At 44.0% G+C, this 17,423-nt stretch overlaps 1 protein-coding gene across 14 annotated transcripts in view; it reads left to right on the top strand.

The window, feature by feature from the left end:
- The window catches only part of DOCK7 (dedicator of cytokinesis 7), a 695,569-nt gene that overhangs the window by 45,691 nt on the left and 632,455 nt on the right, over positions 1–17,423 (top strand). For all 14 annotated transcript variants that reach the window (XM_053693655.1, XM_053693653.1, XM_053693652.1 and 11 more), the window contains exon 6: positions 4,286–4,498. In XM_053693655.1, coding sequence (XP_053549630.1) covers positions 4,286–4,498 — 213 coding nt within the window. The remainder of the gene's footprint in view (positions 1–4,285; positions 4,499–17,423) is intronic.

The raw sequence follows: 17,423 nt of genomic DNA, 5'->3' as shown, positions 1-17,423 counted from the left end.
ACTTCTGTTCAATAATTGGATTACTTCTAAAATACCTTCTATTAAGGAAGCAATAAACTTGCCAAAAAATGAGGTAATTCTAGCAGCCCATGACTATAGAATAGAAAATAAGAAAAATAATAATTTTTTTAAAAACGTGGAAAGATTTTATTGTCTATCAAGACATCAGTTTCATAAACTATATACAAAAAAATTAGCTGCGTAAAAATGTGAGAGGTGGAGGCAGAGAGGGGGGACTCCTTTAATTTTTTTTTTTTTTTTCTTTCCTCCATCAAGTTAAATTAACCTTGGCGTTTAAGTCTCAGAAAAATAGATCCTTAGTTATTTTAGTGATAACACTTCTTGTAATGTTCTTTCTTCTTCTTTTTTGTGGCTTATTATTCAATGTTGTATTATGTCTTTCTACATCAATAAAGTAAATTAAAAAAAGAAAAAAAAAAAAAGAAAAAAAAAGCAGCCTTTGACTGAATGAATTAAAAAGCCACGTGTTAATTAATTTACTTAAGGGCAGCAAATATTTTAAGAATCAGAAGTAAATAATTTGCCTACTAAATATGTAAAATAATCATCTGAGATTTATGTAACACTCCCCTTATGTTCTAGAAAATGTAAATGCAACTGCTGTTTGGTATATCATATCTGTAGCTTGTATTTAATGTGTTTATGTATCTGTATTACCTTTTTAATATTAATTATTATTAATTCATTGTGTACCCTAATCGTGTATAGAACTAAACATAACCTGGCTGTGCTTTACAAATAAATAATAATAAACAACGTGAAAAACTTTTGGGTAATTTCCTGAAAATATCCAAGGTTTGTGGCATTCAGCTCAATCCGGTGTTCTAAAAGAAGTTGTATACCATAGGAATGTGTGCACCACGTCACTTCCGGTGACGTGTAATCAGCTGTTGGAGGGGTGTGGCGTTCACTGCGCATGCGCAAGAGGCCCAACCACCTCCAAACAGCTGTTTAAGGTGATTTTTTTTTATTTTTTAAAACAATGGGTCGAGGAATTTGCCCACCTCCATTCAATTTCCAAATTGTTCCATCGCACGCCGCCGACTTGCCGTTCCCGGGGGGAGGGTTGTGCTTATGGGGTTTACAGTGGGTGCTGATTGGGGCTTATGTAGGTTACAGAGTGGGTAACCTACATAAGCCTTATCAGCACCCCCTGTGTAACTTACGTAAGCCCCATCAGCACCCCCGTCGCAAAACAATTTGGAAATTGAATGGAGGTGGGCACATCAAACGGACTCTGGACCGATCAGATAATGCATAGTAAAAAAGCATTACTGCATTATCTGATTGGTCCGTGTGTCAGTGAAGTCATTGGCTGTACAACCAATAGGGTCCAGTGTGCCGCTAGTGCCTTGTCTGATGAGCGAAGAGTAGGGCCGTGTGCGCATGCGCGGCACGGCCCTTAGAATTCCTCGACCCGTTGTTGTCAAAGAAGTCGCCTTAAACAGCTGTTTGGAGGAGGTTGGGCCTCTTGCGCATGAGCTTTGAGCACCACACACCTTCAGCAGCTGATTCACGTCACCGTAAGTGACGTAGGTCGCACATTCCTATGCGGTATACAACTTCTTTTAGAACACCAGCATCAAATTTGTAAGAAACAAAAGTGCAACCCACAAGTAACACAGATATTTATGTGCTTCACTTTTTTCTAATAAATCCGGTGCCAGAAAGAGCTGAATGATGCAGATTACAGACATTTGTGAGATTTGTTTAACTAAATAATAATAATAATAATAATAATAATATATCCTGTGGTTTAAGGGAACATAAAACACTAAAATGTTCTTTTATGATTCAGGCAGAACAAACAATTTTTAAAAAGTTTCCAATTTACTTCTAATATCAAATTTGCTTCGCTCCCATAATATTCTGTGTTGAAGAGATACCTAGGTAGCATCTGGAGCACTGCATGTCAGGAAATAGTGCTGCCCTCTAGTGCTCTTGCAAATGAATAACATTCTTGCAAAACTGCTGCCATATTGTGATCCAGACATGTCCTTGCTTTTGAACAAAAGATAGAAAAAGATCAAAGAAAATTTGATTAGACGTAAACTAGAAATTTATTTAAAACTAGTCCTAAAGCCTGTGTACACAGGCCAATTTTTTAGGTACCGCGGTTCCAACTCTCTCTCTCTTTCTCTTTTCTTTCCTCTCTCTTTCTCTCTTTCTTTCTCTTTCTCTCTTTCTCTCTCTTTCTTTCTCTCTCTCTTTCTTTCTCTTTCTCTCTTTCTTTCTCTTTCTCTCTCCCCCCTCTCTTTTGATGTCTCTCTCTCCCCTCTTTTGCTCTCTCTCTCTCCCCTCTTTTTGCTCTCTCTCTCCCCCCCTTCTTGAGTTCTCTCTCCCCTCTTTTGCTCGCTCTCTCTCTCCCCCCCCCCCTCATCTGCTCTCTCTCGCCCTCTTTTGCTCTCTCTCGCCCTCTTTTGCTCTCTCTCCCGCCCTCTTTTGCTCTCTCTCGCCCTCTTTTGCTCTCTCTTGCCCTCTTTTGCTCTCTCTCGCCCTCTTTTGCTCTCTCTCGCCCTCTTTTGCTCTCTCTCGCCCTCTTTTGCTCTCTCTCTCTCCCCTCTTTTGCTCGCTCTCTCTCTCCCCCTCCCCTCTTTTGCTTGCTCTCTCCTCTCCCCTCTTTTGCTCGGTCTCTCTCTGCCCCCCTCTTGCTCTCTCCCCCCCCTCTCTTTGCTCTCCCCCCCCCTCTCATTTGCTCTCCCCCCCCCCCCTCTCATTTGCTCTCCCCCCCCCTCTCATTTGCTCTTCCCCCCCCCTCATTTGCTCTCTCCCCCCCCCTCTCATTTGCTCTCTCCCCCCTCTCATTTGCTCTCTCTCCCCCCCCTCATTTGCTCTCTCCCCCCCTCTCATTTGCTCTCTCTTCCCCTCTCTTTTGCTCTCTCTTCCCCTCTTTTGCACTCTCTCTCCCCCTCTCTTTTGCGCTCTCTCCCCTTCTCTTTTGCGCTCTCTCCCCTTCTCTTTTGCGCTCTCCCCCCTCTCTTTTGAGCTCTCTCTCCCCCCCACTTTTTTGCGCTCTCTCCCCCTCTTTTTTGCGCGCTTCTCTCCCCCTCATTTTTTGCGCTCTCTCCCCCTGTCTTTTGTGCTCTCTCTCCCCTGTCTTTTGTGCTCTCTCCCCTGTCTTTTGTGCTCTCTCCCCCTGTCTTTTGTGCTCTCTCCCCCTGTCTTTTGTGCTCTCCACATCTCTTTTGCGCTCTCTCCCCTCCTCTTTTGTGCTCTCTCTCCCCCTCTCTTTTGTGCGCTCTCTCTCCCCCTCTCTTTTGTGCTCTCTCTCTCCCCCCTCTCTTTTGTGCGCTCTCTCTCCCCCTCTCTTTTGTGCGCTCTCCCCCTGTCTTTTGTGCGCTCTCTCTCTCCCCCTCTCTTGCGCCCTCTCTCTCTCCCCCTCTCTTGCGCCCTCTCTCTCTCCCCCTCTCTTGCGCTCTCTCTCCCCCTCTCTTGCGCTCTCTCTCCCACCTCTCTTGCGCTCTCTCTCTCCCCCTCTCTTGCGCTCTCTCTCTCCCCCTCTCTTGCGCGCTCTCTCTCTCTCCCCCTCTCTTGCGCGCTCTCTCTCTCCCCCTCTCTTGCGCGCTCTCTCTCTCCCCCTCTCTTGCGCCCTCTCTCTCCCCCCTCTCTTGCGCCCGCTCTCTCTCCCCCTCTCTTGCGCCCTCTCTCTCTCCCCCTCTCTTGCGCCCTCTCTCTCTCCCCCTCTCTTGCGCCCGCTCTCTCTCCCCCTCTCTTGCGCCCGCTCTCTCTCCCCCTCTCTTGCGCGCTCTCTCTCCCCCTCTCTTTGCGCGCTCTCTCTCCCCCTCTCTTGCGCGCTCTCTCTCCCCCTCTCTTTTGAGCTCTCTCTCTCCCCCTCTCTTTTGAGCTCTCTCTCTCCCCCTCTTTCGCTCCCACTCTCTTGCGCGCTCTCTCCCTCTTTTGCTCTTCCCCCCCCCTCTTCTGCTCGCTTTCTTTCCTTCCTACCTCTGTTTTGGGCTCTCCCGCCGGCCACGCCCCTCCCGCGAGGCCACGCCCCATCACGGCACGCCCGACGCCAGTCATGCCCCCACCAGGCAGCTTCTGCAGTGCGCACTACTCTGCAGCTGAAGGCCAGGTGTGTTTGTCCGCGCGCAGTCTCTACTGCGCATGACGGCTTCAGACAAACACACTTGGCCTTGGCCTTCTATAATATAGAATGTAATGCGCTATCCGAATCACAAAAGAAAAAAAAAGATTTTCATGTCCCTTTAAGAGTTAGGCCTTAATTATAAATGAGTAATTTCATCATATTTTTGGTTCTCCTCAGGATGATTTGAAGAGACGCTCTATGTCAATAGATGATACTCCGCGTGGAAGTTGGGCTTGTAGTATTTTTGACCTTAAAAACTCCTTACCTGATGCTCTTCTTTCTAACTTACTTGACCGTACGCCAAATGAAGAAATTGATCACCAAAACGAAGACCAAAGGAATTCTAACAGACACAAAGAATTGTTTGCTTTGCACCCTGCTCCAGATGAGGTAACTCAAATGTACATATTTATGTTTTAATGATTTTAATAGTAAACTAAATGTACCTAACACTGCATATTAAAAGCTAGATTACGAGTGGAGCGCTATTTAGTGCCACCCATGCGTTAACTTCACTATACGGAGGCTTGTTGCACGCGTTGGATTGCGCTCGTGTTACAGGTGGAAAGTAAAAAGTTTGTGCTAAAGTGAAACCCAACACGCTAATACCAAATATTGTGACAGCATAAACCTCGCCCATAGAAGTCAACGGAGAGCGCAAACTGAGAAAAAAAACACACCTATACTTGCGTGCTAACCCGACAGGATTTATTAATAGTTCCAATGTTCTTCACATAAAGTTGTAAATACATATTTCTATATCTACCTATACCTGTATATCTATAGCTATAGAAACATATTTTATATGACATTATCACATGTATATATATAACAATATATATTTAATATGTGTGAAGAACCTAGGAATGTAAAATATATGTAACGCGCATCAGTGTTCGCAATTTAGGACTAACGTGGTTGGGTTAGCGCACACGAAGAATTATGAACTTCAATGCATGTTATATTTATATTACATATAAAATATTACATTTTTACAATAATAATTCTTAAACATATTTGTAAAATATTCTAAATAATCAATAGAAGATATCTATTTTTTTTTACAATATATTTTATCATTTTTAATAATTTTTATTAATATTTAGCGCCACTCGTGGAATCTAACCCTTAGCTGGACCAGTGACCAGTAGTTTTTTTTTTAATTACGACTTTTTCTAAATCTGTTACTATTGTAAATCTGTGCAGAATATAGAAAGGACTCACATTTCTATTTGACAGTTTGTCTTGAGACCAAACTTTTTGAATTTGAATATGCTTTTATATTTCTTTTTTAAAAAATCCTTAAATTGTTAGTAGAAATGTTGGACAGTAAACACGTTGAGAGTGTAATATGAAGTGTTTAATTATGCACAGCAATATTCTTTCATTATTTGCCTCCTGTCTGTAATTTAAACCTTTGAGTGCTAAGCACTTTCCCACCTAGGTGCTAAGCTGATTTAAGTTTTTTTTTTTTTTTTAAGTTTTTTTTAATTTAAAATTATATTTCTCCAACATAGGTGTGTCCGGTCCACGGCGTCATCCTTACTTGTGGGATATTCTCTTCCCCAACAGGAAATGGCAAAGAGCCCAGCAAAGCTGGTCACATGATCCCTCCTAGGCTCCGCCTACCCCAGTCATTCTCTTTGCCGTTGTACAGGCAACATCTCCACGGAGATGGCTTAGAGTTTTTTAGTGTTTAACTGTAGTTTTTTATTATTCAATCAAGAGTTTGTTATTTTAAAATAGTGCTGGTATGTACTATTTACTCTGAACAGAAAAGAGATGAAGATTTCTGTTTGTATGAGGAAAATGATTTTAGCAACCGTTACTAAAATCCATGGCTGTTCCACACAGGACTGTTGAGAGGAATTAACTTCAGTTGGGGGAACAGTGAGCAGTCTTTTGCTGCTTGAGGTATGACACATTCTAACAAGACGATGTAATGCTGGAAGCTGTCATTTTCCCTATGGGATCCAGTAAGCAATTTTTATTCAGACAGTAAATAAGGGCTTCACAAGGGCTTATTAAGACTGTAGACATTTTCTGGGCTAAATCGATTCATATATTACACATATTTAGCCCTTGAGGAATCATTTAATCTGGGTATTTTTGTTAAATAATATCAGGCAGGCACTGTTTTAGACACCTTATTCTCTAGGGGCTTTCCCTAATCATAGGCAGAGCCTCATTTTCGCGCCGGTATTGCGCACTTGTTTCTCCAACATAGGTGTGTCCGGTCCACGGCGTCATCCTTACTTGTGGGATATTCTCTTCCCCAACAGGAAATGGCAAAGAGCCCAGCAAAGCTGGTCACATGATCCCTCCTAGGCTCCGCCTACCCCAGTCATTCTCTTTGCCGTTGTACAGGCAACATCTCCACGGAGATGGCTTAGAGTTTTTTAGTGTTTAACTGTAGTTTTTATTATTCAATCAAGAGTTTGTTATTTTGAAATAGTGCTGGTATGTACTATTTACTCAGAAACAGAAAAGAGATGAAGATTTCTGTTTGTATGAGGAAAATGATTTTAGCAACCGTCACTAAAATCCATGGCTGTTCCACACAGGACTGTTGAGAGCAATTAACTTCAGTTGGGGGAACAGTGAGCAGTCTCTTGCTGCTTGAGGTATGACACATTCTAACAAGACGATGTAATGCTGGAAGCTGTCATTTTCCCTCTGGGATCCGGTAAGCCATGTTTATTACGATTGTAAATAAGGGCTTCAAAAAAGGGCTTATTAAGACTGTAGACTTTTTTTGGGCTAAATCGATTGATTATTAACACATATTTAGCCTTGAGGAATCATTTTATCTGGGTATTTTGATATAATAATATCGGCAGGCACTGTTTTAGACACCTTATTCTTTAGGGGCTTTCCCAAAGCATAGGCAGAGCCTCATTTTCGCGCCGGTGTTGCGCACTTGTTTTTGAGAGGCATGGCATGCAGTCGCATGTGAGAGGAGCTCTGATACTTAGAAAAGACTTTCTGAAGGCGTCATTTGGTATCGTATTCCCCTTGGGCTTGGTTGGGTCTCAGCAAAGCAGATACCAGGGACTGTAAAGGGGTTAAAGTTCAAAACGGCTCCGGTTCCGTTATTTTAAGGGTTAAAGCTCCAAATTTGGTGTGCAATACTTTTAAGGCTTTAAGACACTGTGGTGAAAATTTGGTAAATTTTGAACAATTCCTTCATGTTTTTTCGCATTTGCAGTAATAAAGTGTGTTCAGTTTAAATTTAAAGTGACAGTAACGGTTTTATTTTAAAACGTTTTTTGTACTTGTTATCAAGTTTATGCCTGTTTAACATGTCTGAACTACCAGATAGACTGTGTTCTGAATGTGGGGAAGCCAGAATTCCTATTCATTTAAATAAATGTGATTTATGTGACAATGACAATGATGCCCAAGATGATTCCTCAAGTGAGGGGAGTAAGCATGGTACTGCATCATTCCCTCCTTCGTCTACACGAGTCTTGCCCACTCAGGAGGCCCCTAGTACATCTAGCGCGCCAATACTCCTTACTATGCAACAATTAACGGCTGTAATGGTTAATTCTGTCAAAAACATTTTAGCCAAAATGAACACTTATCAGCGTAAGCCCGACTGCTCTGTTTTAGATACTGAAGAGCATGACGACGCTGATATTAATATTTCTGAAGGGCCCCTAACTCAGTCTGATGGGGCCAGGAGGGTTTTGTCTGAGGGAGAAATTACTGATTCAGGGAACATTCTCAACAAGCTGAACCTGATGTGATTGCATTTAAATTTAAGTTGGAACATCTCCGCATTCTGCTTAAGGAGGTATTATCCACTCTGGATGATTGTGACAAGTTGGTCATCCCAGAGAAACTATGTAAAATGGACAAGTTCCTAGAGGTGCCGGGGCTCCCAGAAGCTTTTCCTATACCCAAGCGGGTGGCGGACATTGTTAATAAAGAATGGGAAAGGCCCGGTATTCCTTTCGTCCCTCCCCCATATTTAAAAAATTGTTTCCTATGGTCGACCCCAGAAAGGACTTATGGCAGACAGTCCCCAAGGTCGAGGGAGCGGTTTCCACTTTAAACAAACGCACCACTATACCCATAGAGGATAGTTGTGCTTTCAAAGATCCTATGGATAAAAAATTAGAAGGTTTGCTTAAAAAGATGTTGTTCAGCAGGGTTACCTTCTACAACCAATTTCATGCATTGTCCCTGTCGCTACAGCCGCATGTTTCTGGTTCGATGAGCTGATAAAGGCGGTCGACAGTGATTCTCCTCCTTATGAGGAGATTATGGACAGAATCAATGCTCTCAAATTGGCTAATTCTTTCACCCTAGACGCCACTTTGCAATTGGCTAGGTTAGCGGCTAAGAATTCTGGGTTTGCTATTGTGGCGCGCAGAGCGCTTTGGTTGAAATCTTGGTCGGCTGATGCGTCTTCCAAGAACAAGCTAATTAACATTCCTTTCAAGGGGAAAACGCTGTTTGGCCCTGACTTGAAAGAGATTATCTCGGATATCACTGGGGGTAAGGGCCACGCCCTTCCTCAGGATCGGCCTTTCAAGGCAAAAAATAAACCTAATTTTCGTCCCTTCTGTAGAAACGGACCAGCCCAAAGTGCTACGTCCTCTAAGCAAGAGGGTAATACTTCTCAAGCCAAGCCAGCTTGGAGACCAATGCAAGGCTGGAACAAGGGAAAGCAGGCCAAGAAACCTGCCACTGCTACAAAGACAGCATGAAATGTTGGCCCCCGATCCGGGACCGGATCTGGTGGGGGGCAGACTCTCTCTCTTCGCTCAGGCTTGGGCAAGAGATGTTCTGGATCCTTGGGCACTAGAAATAGTCTCCCAAGGTTATCTTCTGGAATTCAAGGGACTTCCCCCAAGGGGGAGGTTCCACAGGTCTCAGTTGTCTTCAGACCACATAAAAAGACAGGCATTCTTACATTGTGTAGAAGACCTGTTAAAAATGGAGTGATTCATCCCGTTCCATTAAGAGAACAAGGGATGGGGTTCTACTCCAATCTGTTTATAGTTCCCAAAAAAGAGGGAACGTTCAGACCAATCTTAGATCTCAAGATCTTAAACAAGTTTCTCAAGGTTCCATCGTTCAAGATGGAAACCATTCGAACTATTCTTCCTTCCATCCAGGAAGGTCAATTCATGACCACGGTGGATTTAAAGGATGCGTATCTACATATTCCTATCCACAAGGAACATCATCGGTTCCTGAGGTTCGCATTCCTGGACAAACATTACCAGTTCGTGGCGCTTCCTTTCGGATTAGCCACTGCTCCAAGGATTTTCACAAAGGTACTAGGGTCCCTTCTAGCTGTGCTAAGACCAAGGGGCATTGCTGTAGTACCTTACTTGGACGACATTCTGATTCAAGCGTCGTCCCTTCCTCAAGCAAAGGCTCACACGGACATTGTCCTGGCCTTTCTCAGATCTCACGGATGGAAAGTGAACGTGGAAAAGAGTTCTCTATCTCCGTCAACAAGGGTTCCCTTCTTGGGAACAATAATAGACTCCTTAGAAATGAGGATTTTTCTGACAGAGGCCAGAAAAACAAAACTTCTAGACTCTTGTCGGATACTCCATTCCGTTCCTCTTCCTTCCATAGCTCAGTGCATGGAAGTGATCGGGTTGATGGTAGCGGCAATGGACATAGTTCCTTTTGCACGCATTCATCTAAGACCATTACAACTGTGCATGCTCAGCTCAGTGGAATGGGGACTATACAGACTTGTCTCCGAAGATACAAGTAAATCAGAGGACCAGAGACTCACTCCGTTGGTGGCTGTCCTGGACAACCTGTCACGAGGGATGACATTCCGCAGACCCAGAGTGGGTCATTGTCACGACCGACGCCAGTCTGATGGGCTGGGGCGCGGTCTGGGGATCCCTGAAAGCTCAGGGTCTTTGGTCTCGGGAAGAATCTCTTCTACCGATAATATTCTGGAACTGAGAGCGATATTCAATGCTCTCAAGGCTTGGCCTCAGCTAGCGAGGGCCAAGTTCATACGGTTTCAATCAGACACATGACAACTGTTGCGTACATCAACCATCAGGGGGGAACAAGGAGTTCCCTGGCGATGGAAGAAGTGACCAAAATCATTCTATGGGCGGAGTCTCACTCCTGCCACCTGTCTGCTATCCACATCCCAGGAGTGGAAAATTGGGAAGCGGATTTTCTGAGTCGTCAGACATTGCATCCGGGGGAGTGGGAACTCCATCCGGAAATCTTTGCCCAAGTCACTCAGCTGTGGGGCATTCCAGACATGGATCTGATGGCCTCTCGTCAGAACTTCAAAGTTCCTTGCTACGGGTCCAGATCCAGGATCCCAAGGCGGCTCTAGTGGATGCACCTAGTAGCACCTTGGACCTTCAAACTAGCTTATGTGTTCCCGCCGTTTCCTCTCATCCCCAGGCTGGTAGCCAGGATCAATCAGGAGAGGGCGTCGGTGATCTTGATAGCTCCTGCGTGGCCACGCAGGACTTGGTACGCAGATCTGGTGAATATGTCATCGGCTCCTCCTTGGAAGCTACCTTTGAGACGAGACCTTCTTGTCAGGGTCCGTTCGAACATCCGAATCTGGTTTCACTCCAGCTGACTGCTTGGAGATTGAACGCTTGATCTTATCGAAGCGAGGATTCTCAGATTCTGTTATCGATACTCTTGTTCAGGCCAGAAAGCCTGTAACTAGAAAGATTTACCACAAAATTTGGAAAAAATATATCTGTTGGTGTGAATCTAAAGGATTCCCTTGGGACAAGGTTAAGATTCCTAGGATTCTATCCTTCCTTCAAGAAGGATTGGAAAAAGGATTATCTGCAAGTTCCCTGAAGGGACAGATTTCTGCCTTGTCTGTGTTACTTCACAAAAAGCTGGCCGCTGTGCCAGATGTTCAAGCCTTTGTTCAGGCTCTGGTTAGAATTAAGCCTGTTTACAAACCTTTGACTCCTCCTTGGAGTCTCAATTTAGTTCTTTCAGTTCTTCAGGGGGTTCCGTTTGAACCCTTGCATTCCGTTGATATTAAGTTATTATCTTGGAAAGTTTTGTTTTTAGTTGCAATTTCTTCTGCTAGAAGAGTTTCAGAATTATCTGCTCTGCAGTGTTCTCCTCCTTATCTGGTGTTCCATGCAGATAAGGTGGTTTTACGTACTAAACCTGGTTTTCTTCCAAAAGTTGTTTCTAACAAAAACATTAACCAGGAGATTATCGTACCTTCTCTGTGTCCGAAACCAGTTTCAAAGAAGGAACGTTTGTTGCACAATTTGGATGTTGTTCGCGCTCTAAAATTCTATTTAGATGCTACAAAGGATTTTAGACAAACATCTTCCTTGTTTGTTGTTTATTCCGGTAAAAGGAGAGGTCAAAAAGCAACTTCTACCTCTCTCTCTTTTTGGATTAAAAGCATCATCAGATTGGCTTACGAGACTGCCGGACGGCAGCCTCCCGAAAAGAATCACAGCTCATTCCACTAGGGCTGTGGCTTCCACATGGGCCTTCAAGAACGAGGCTTCTGTTGATCAGATATGTAGGGCAGCGACTTGGTCTTCACTGCACACTTTTACCAAATTTTACAAGTTTGATACTTTTGCTTCTTCTGAGGCTATTTTTGGGAGAAAGGTTTTGCAAGCCGTGGTGCCTTCATTTAGGTGACCTGATTTGCTCCCTCCCTTCATCCGTGTCCTAAAGCTTTGGTATTGGTTCCCACAAGTAAGGATGACGCCGTGGACCGGACACACCTATGTTGGAGAAAACAGAATTTATGTTTACCTGATAAATTACTTTCTCCAACGGTGTGTCCGGTCCACGGCCCCGCCCTGGTTTTTTTAATCAGGTCTGATAATTTATTTTCTTTAACTACAGTCACCACGGTACCATATGGTTTCTCCTATGCAAATATTCCTCCTTAACGTCGGTCGAATGACTGGGTAGGCGGAGCCTAGGAGGGATCATGTGACCAGCTTTGCTGGGCTCTTTGCCATTTCCTGTTGGGGAAGAGAATATCCCACAAGTAAGGATGACGCCGTGGACCGGGACACACCGTTGGAGAAAGTAATTTATCAGGTAAACATAAATTCTGTTTTTTGAGAAGCATGACATGCAGTCGCATGTGTGAGGAGCTCTGATACATAAAAAGACTTTCGGAAGGCGTCATTTGGTATCGTATTCCCCTTTGGGCTTGGTTGGGTCTCAGCAAAGCAGATACCAGGGACTGTAAAGGTGTTAAAGTTAAAAACGGCTCCGGTTCCGTTATTTTAAGGGTTAAAGCTTCCAAATTTGGTGTGCAATACTTTTAAGGCTTAAGACACTGTGGTGAAATTTTGGTGAATTTTGAACAATTCCTTCATACTTTTTCGCACATTGCAGTAAATAAAGTGTGTTCAGATTTGAAATTTAAAGTGACAGTAACGGTTTTATTTTTAAACGTTTTTTGTACTTTGTTATCAAGTTTAAAGCCTGTTTAACATGTCTGTACCATCAGATAAAGCTTGTTCTATATGTATGAAAGCCAATGTGTCTCCCCATTTAAATTTATGTGATAATTGTGCCATAGTGTCCAAACAAAGTAAGGACAGTAATGCAACAGATAATGATAATTGCCTAAGATGATTCCTCAAATGAGGGGAGTAAACATGATACTACATCATCCCCTACTGTGTCTACAACAGTTATGCCCACACAGGAGGGCCCCTAGTACATCTAGTGCGCCAATACTTATTACCATGCAACAATTAACGGCTGTAATGGATAACTCCATAGCAAATCTTTTATCCAAAATTGCCTACTTATCAGAGAAAGCGCGATTGCTCTGTTTTAAACAACTGAAGAGCAAGAGGACGCTGATGATAACTGTTCTGACACTACCCTCAGCACCAATCTCAAGGGGCCATGAGGGAGGTTTTGATCTGATGGAGAAATTTCAGATTCAGGGAAAAATTTCTCATCAAGCTGAACCGATGTGATTACATTTAAAATTTAAGTTGGACCATCTCCGCGCTCTGCTTAAGGAGGTATTATCCACTCTGGATGATTGTGAGAATTTGATCATCCCAGAGAAACTATGTAAAATGGACAAGTTCCTAGAGGTCCCGGGGCTCCCAGAAGCTTTTCCTATCCCAAGCGGGGGGTGGCGGACATTGTAAATAAAGAATGGGAAAGGCCCGGTATACCTTTCGTCCCTCCCCCCATATTTAAAAATTGTTTCCTATGGTCGACCCTAGAAAGGACTTATGGCAGACTGTCCCCAAGGTCGAGGGAGCGGTTTCTACTTAAACAAACGCACCACATACCATAGAAGATAGTTGTGCTTTCAAAGATCCTAGGATAAAAAATTAGAAGGGTTTGCTTAAAAGATGTTTGTTCAGCAAGGTTACCTTCTACAACCAATTTCATAGCATTGTCCTGTCACTACAGGCGCGTGTTTCTGGTTCGATGAACTAGTAAAAATCGCTCAGTAAAGAATCTTCGTATGAGGAGGGTTATGGACAGAGTTTCAAGCACTTAAATTGGCTAACTCTTTTGTTTTAGATGCCGCTTTGCAATTAGCTAGATTAGCGGCGAAAAATTCAGGGATTGCTGTCGTGGCGCGCAGAGTGCTTTGGCTAAAGTCTTGGTCAGCGGATGTGTCTTCCAAGACAAAAATTGCTTAACATTCCTTTCAAAGGTAAAACATTATTTGGACCTGATTTTGAAAGAGATTATTTCAGACATCACTGGGGGAAAGGGCCACGCCCTCCCACAGGATAGGTCTTTTAAGGCTAATATATAAGTCTTAATTGTCGTCCCTTTCGCAGAAACGGACCAGTCTCTAATTCTGTATCCTCTAAGCAAGAGGGTAATACTTCACAACCCAAACCAGCCTGGAAACCAATGCAAGGCTGGAACAAGGGTAAGCAGGCCAAGAAGCCTTCCACTGCTACCAAAACAGCATGAAGGGATAGCCCCCGATCCGGGACCGATCTGGTGGGGGGGCAGACTCTCTCTCTTCGCTCAGGGCTTGGGCAAGAGATGTTCTGGATCCTTGGGCACTAGAAATAGTTCCCAAGGTTATCTTCTGGAATTCAAGGGGCTTCCCCCAAGGGGGAGGTTCACAGGTCTCAATTAGTCTTCAGACCACATAAAGAGACAGGCATTCTTACATTGTGTAGAAGACCTGTTAAAAATGGGAGTGATTCATCCTGTTCCATTAGGAGAACAAGGGATGGGGTTCTTACTCCAATCTGTTCATAAGTTCCCAAAAAAGAGGGAACGTTCAGACCAATCTTGAGATCTCAAGATCTTAAACAAGTTTCTCAGAGTTCATCGTTCAAAATGGAAACCATTCGAACAATTTCCTTCATCCAGGAAGTCAATTCATGACCGACGGTGGATTTAAAGGATGCGTATCTACATATTCCTATCCACAAGGAACATCATCGGTTCCTAAGGTTCGCATTCCCTGGACAAGCATTACCAGTTTGTGGGCACTTCCATTTCGGATTAGCCACTGCTCAAGGATTTTCACAAAGGTACTAGGGTCCCTTCTAGCGGTGCTAAGACCAAGGGGCATTGCAGTAGTACCTTACTTGGACGACATCCTGATTCAACGTCGTCCCTGTCTAAAGCAAAGGCTCAAACGGACATCGTCCTAGGCCTTTCTCAGATCTCACGGATGGAATGTGAACAGTGAAAAGAGTTCTCTATCCTCCGTCGACAAGAGTTCCCTTCTTGGGACAATAATAGACTCCTTAGAAATGAGGATTTTTCTGACAGAGGCCAGAAAATCAAAACTTCTAAGCTCTTGTCAATACTTCATTCTGTTCCTCTTCCTTCCATAAGCGCAGTGCATGGAAGTAATAGGTTTGATGGTAGCAGGCAATGGACATAGTTCCTTTTGCGCGCATTCATCTAAGACCATTACAACTGTGCATGCTCAGTCAGTGGAATGGGGATTATACAGACTTGTCTCCGAAATACAAGTAAATCAGAGGACCAGAGACTCACTCCGTTGGTGGCTGTCCCCTGGACAACTGTCACAAGGGATGACCTTCCGCAGACCAGAGTGGGTCATTGTCACGACCGACGCCAGTCTGATGGGCTGGGGCGCGGTCTGGGGATCCCTGAAAGCTCAGGGTCTTTGGTCTCGGGAAGATCTCTTCTACCGATAAATATTCTGGAACTGAGAGCGATATTCAATGCTCTCAAGGCTTGGCCTCAGCTATAGCAAAGGCCAAGTTCATACGGTTTCATCAGACAAACATGACGACTGTTGCGTACATCAACCATCAGGGGGGAACAAGGAGTTCCCTGGCGATGGAAGAAGTGACCAAAATCATTCAATGGGCGGAGAATCACTCCTGCCACCTGTCTGCAATCACATCCCAGGAGTGGAAAATTGGGAAAGCGGATTTTTCTGAGTCGTCAGACATTCATCCGGGGGAGTGGAACTCCATCCGGAAATCTTTGCCCAAATAACTCAACTGTGGGGCATTCCAGACATGGATCTGATGGCGTCTCGGCAGAACTTCAAGGTTCCTTGCTACGGGTCCAGATCCAGGGATCCCAAGGCGACCTCTAGTAGATGCACTAGTAGCACCTTGGACCTTCAACCTAGCTTATGTATTCCCAGCCGTTTCCTCTCATCCCCAGGCTGGTAGCCAGGATCCAATCAGGAGAGGGCCGTCGGTGATCTTGATAGCTCCTGCGTGGCCACGCAGGACTTGGTATGCAGACCTTGGTGAATATGTCATCGGCTCCACCATGGAAGCTACCTTTGAGACAGGACCTTCTTGTTCAAGGTTCCGTTCGAACATCCGAATCTGCTTTCCCTCCAAGCTGACTGCTTGGAGATTGAACGCTTGATTTATCAATACGAGGGTTTCAGATTCTGTAATAGATACTCTTGATTCAGGCTAGAAAAGCCTGTAACTAGAAAAATTTACCACAAAATATGGAAAAAATATATCTGTTGGTGTGAATCTAAAGGATTCCCTTGGACAAGGATAAAGAATTCCTAAGATTCTATCCTTTCTTCAAGAAGGATTGGAGAAAGGATTATCTGCAAGTTCTCTTGAAGGGACAGATCTCTGCCTTGATCTGTTTTACTTCACAAAAGACTGGCAGCTGTGCCAGATGTTCAAGCATTTGTTCAGGCTCTGGTTAGGATCAAGCCTGTTTACAGACCTTTGACTCCTCCCTTGGAGTCTAAATCTAGTTCTTTCAGTTCTTCAAGGGGGTTCCGTTTGAACCCTTACATTCCGTTGATATTAAGTTATTATCTTGGAAAGGTTTTGTTTTTGGTTGCAATTTCTTCTGCTAGAAGAGTTTCAGAGTTATCTGCTCTGCAGTGTTCTCCTCCTTATCTGGTGTTCCATGCAGATAAGGTGGTTTTACGTACTAAGCCTGGTTTTCTTCCGAAAGTTGTTTCCTACAAAAACATTAACCAGGAGATAGTTGTACCCTTCTTGTGTCCGAAACCAGTTTCGAAGAAGGAACGTTGGTTGCACAATTTGGATGTTGTTCGCGCTCTAAAATTCTATTTAGATGCTACAAAGGATTTTAGACAAACATCTTCCTTGTTTGTTGTTTATTCTGGTAAAAGGAGAGGTCAAAAAGCAACTTCTACCTCTCTCTCTTTTGGATTAAAAGCATCATCAGATTGGCTTACGAGACTGCCGGGACGGCAGCCTCCTGAAAGAATCACAGCTCATTCCACTAGGGCTGTGGCTTCACATGGGCCTTCAAGAACGAGGCTTCTGTTGATCAGATATGTAGGGCAGCGACTTGGTCTTCACTGCACACTTTTACCAAATTTACAAGTTTGATACTTTTGCTTCTTCTGAGGCTATTTTTGGGAGAAAGGTTTTGCAAGCCGTGGTGCCTTCCATTTAGGTGACCTGATTTGCTCCCTCCCTTCATCGTGTCCTAAAGCTTTGGTATTGGTTCCCACAAGTAAGGATGACGCCGTGGACCGGACACACCAAAGTTGGAGAAAACAGAATTTATGCTTACCAGATAAATTACTTTCTCCAACGGTGTGTACGGTCCACGGCCCCCCCAGGTTTTTTAATCAGGTCTGATGATTTTATTTTCTCTAACTACAGTCACCACGGTATCATATGGTTTCTCCTATGATATATTCCTCCTGTAACGTCGGTCGAATGACTGGGGTGGGCGGAGCCTAGGAGGGATCATGTGACCAGCTTTGCTGGGGACTCTTTGCCATTTCCTGTTGGGGAAGAGAATATCCCACAAGTAAGGATGACGCCGATGGACCGGACACACCGTTGGAGAAAGTAATTTATCAGGTAAGCATAAATTCTGTTTTCTTTCTAATGACATGGTG

Source organism: Bombina bombina, chromosome 10, assembly GCF_027579735.1.
Source record: "Bombina bombina isolate aBomBom1 chromosome 10, aBomBom1.pri, whole genome shotgun sequence".
NCBI lineage: Eukaryota > Metazoa > Chordata > Amphibia > Anura > Bombinatoridae > Bombina > Bombina bombina.
The sequence above is the reverse complement of the archived record's forward strand: the minus strand, read 5'-3'. Positions and strand labels throughout refer to the sequence as shown.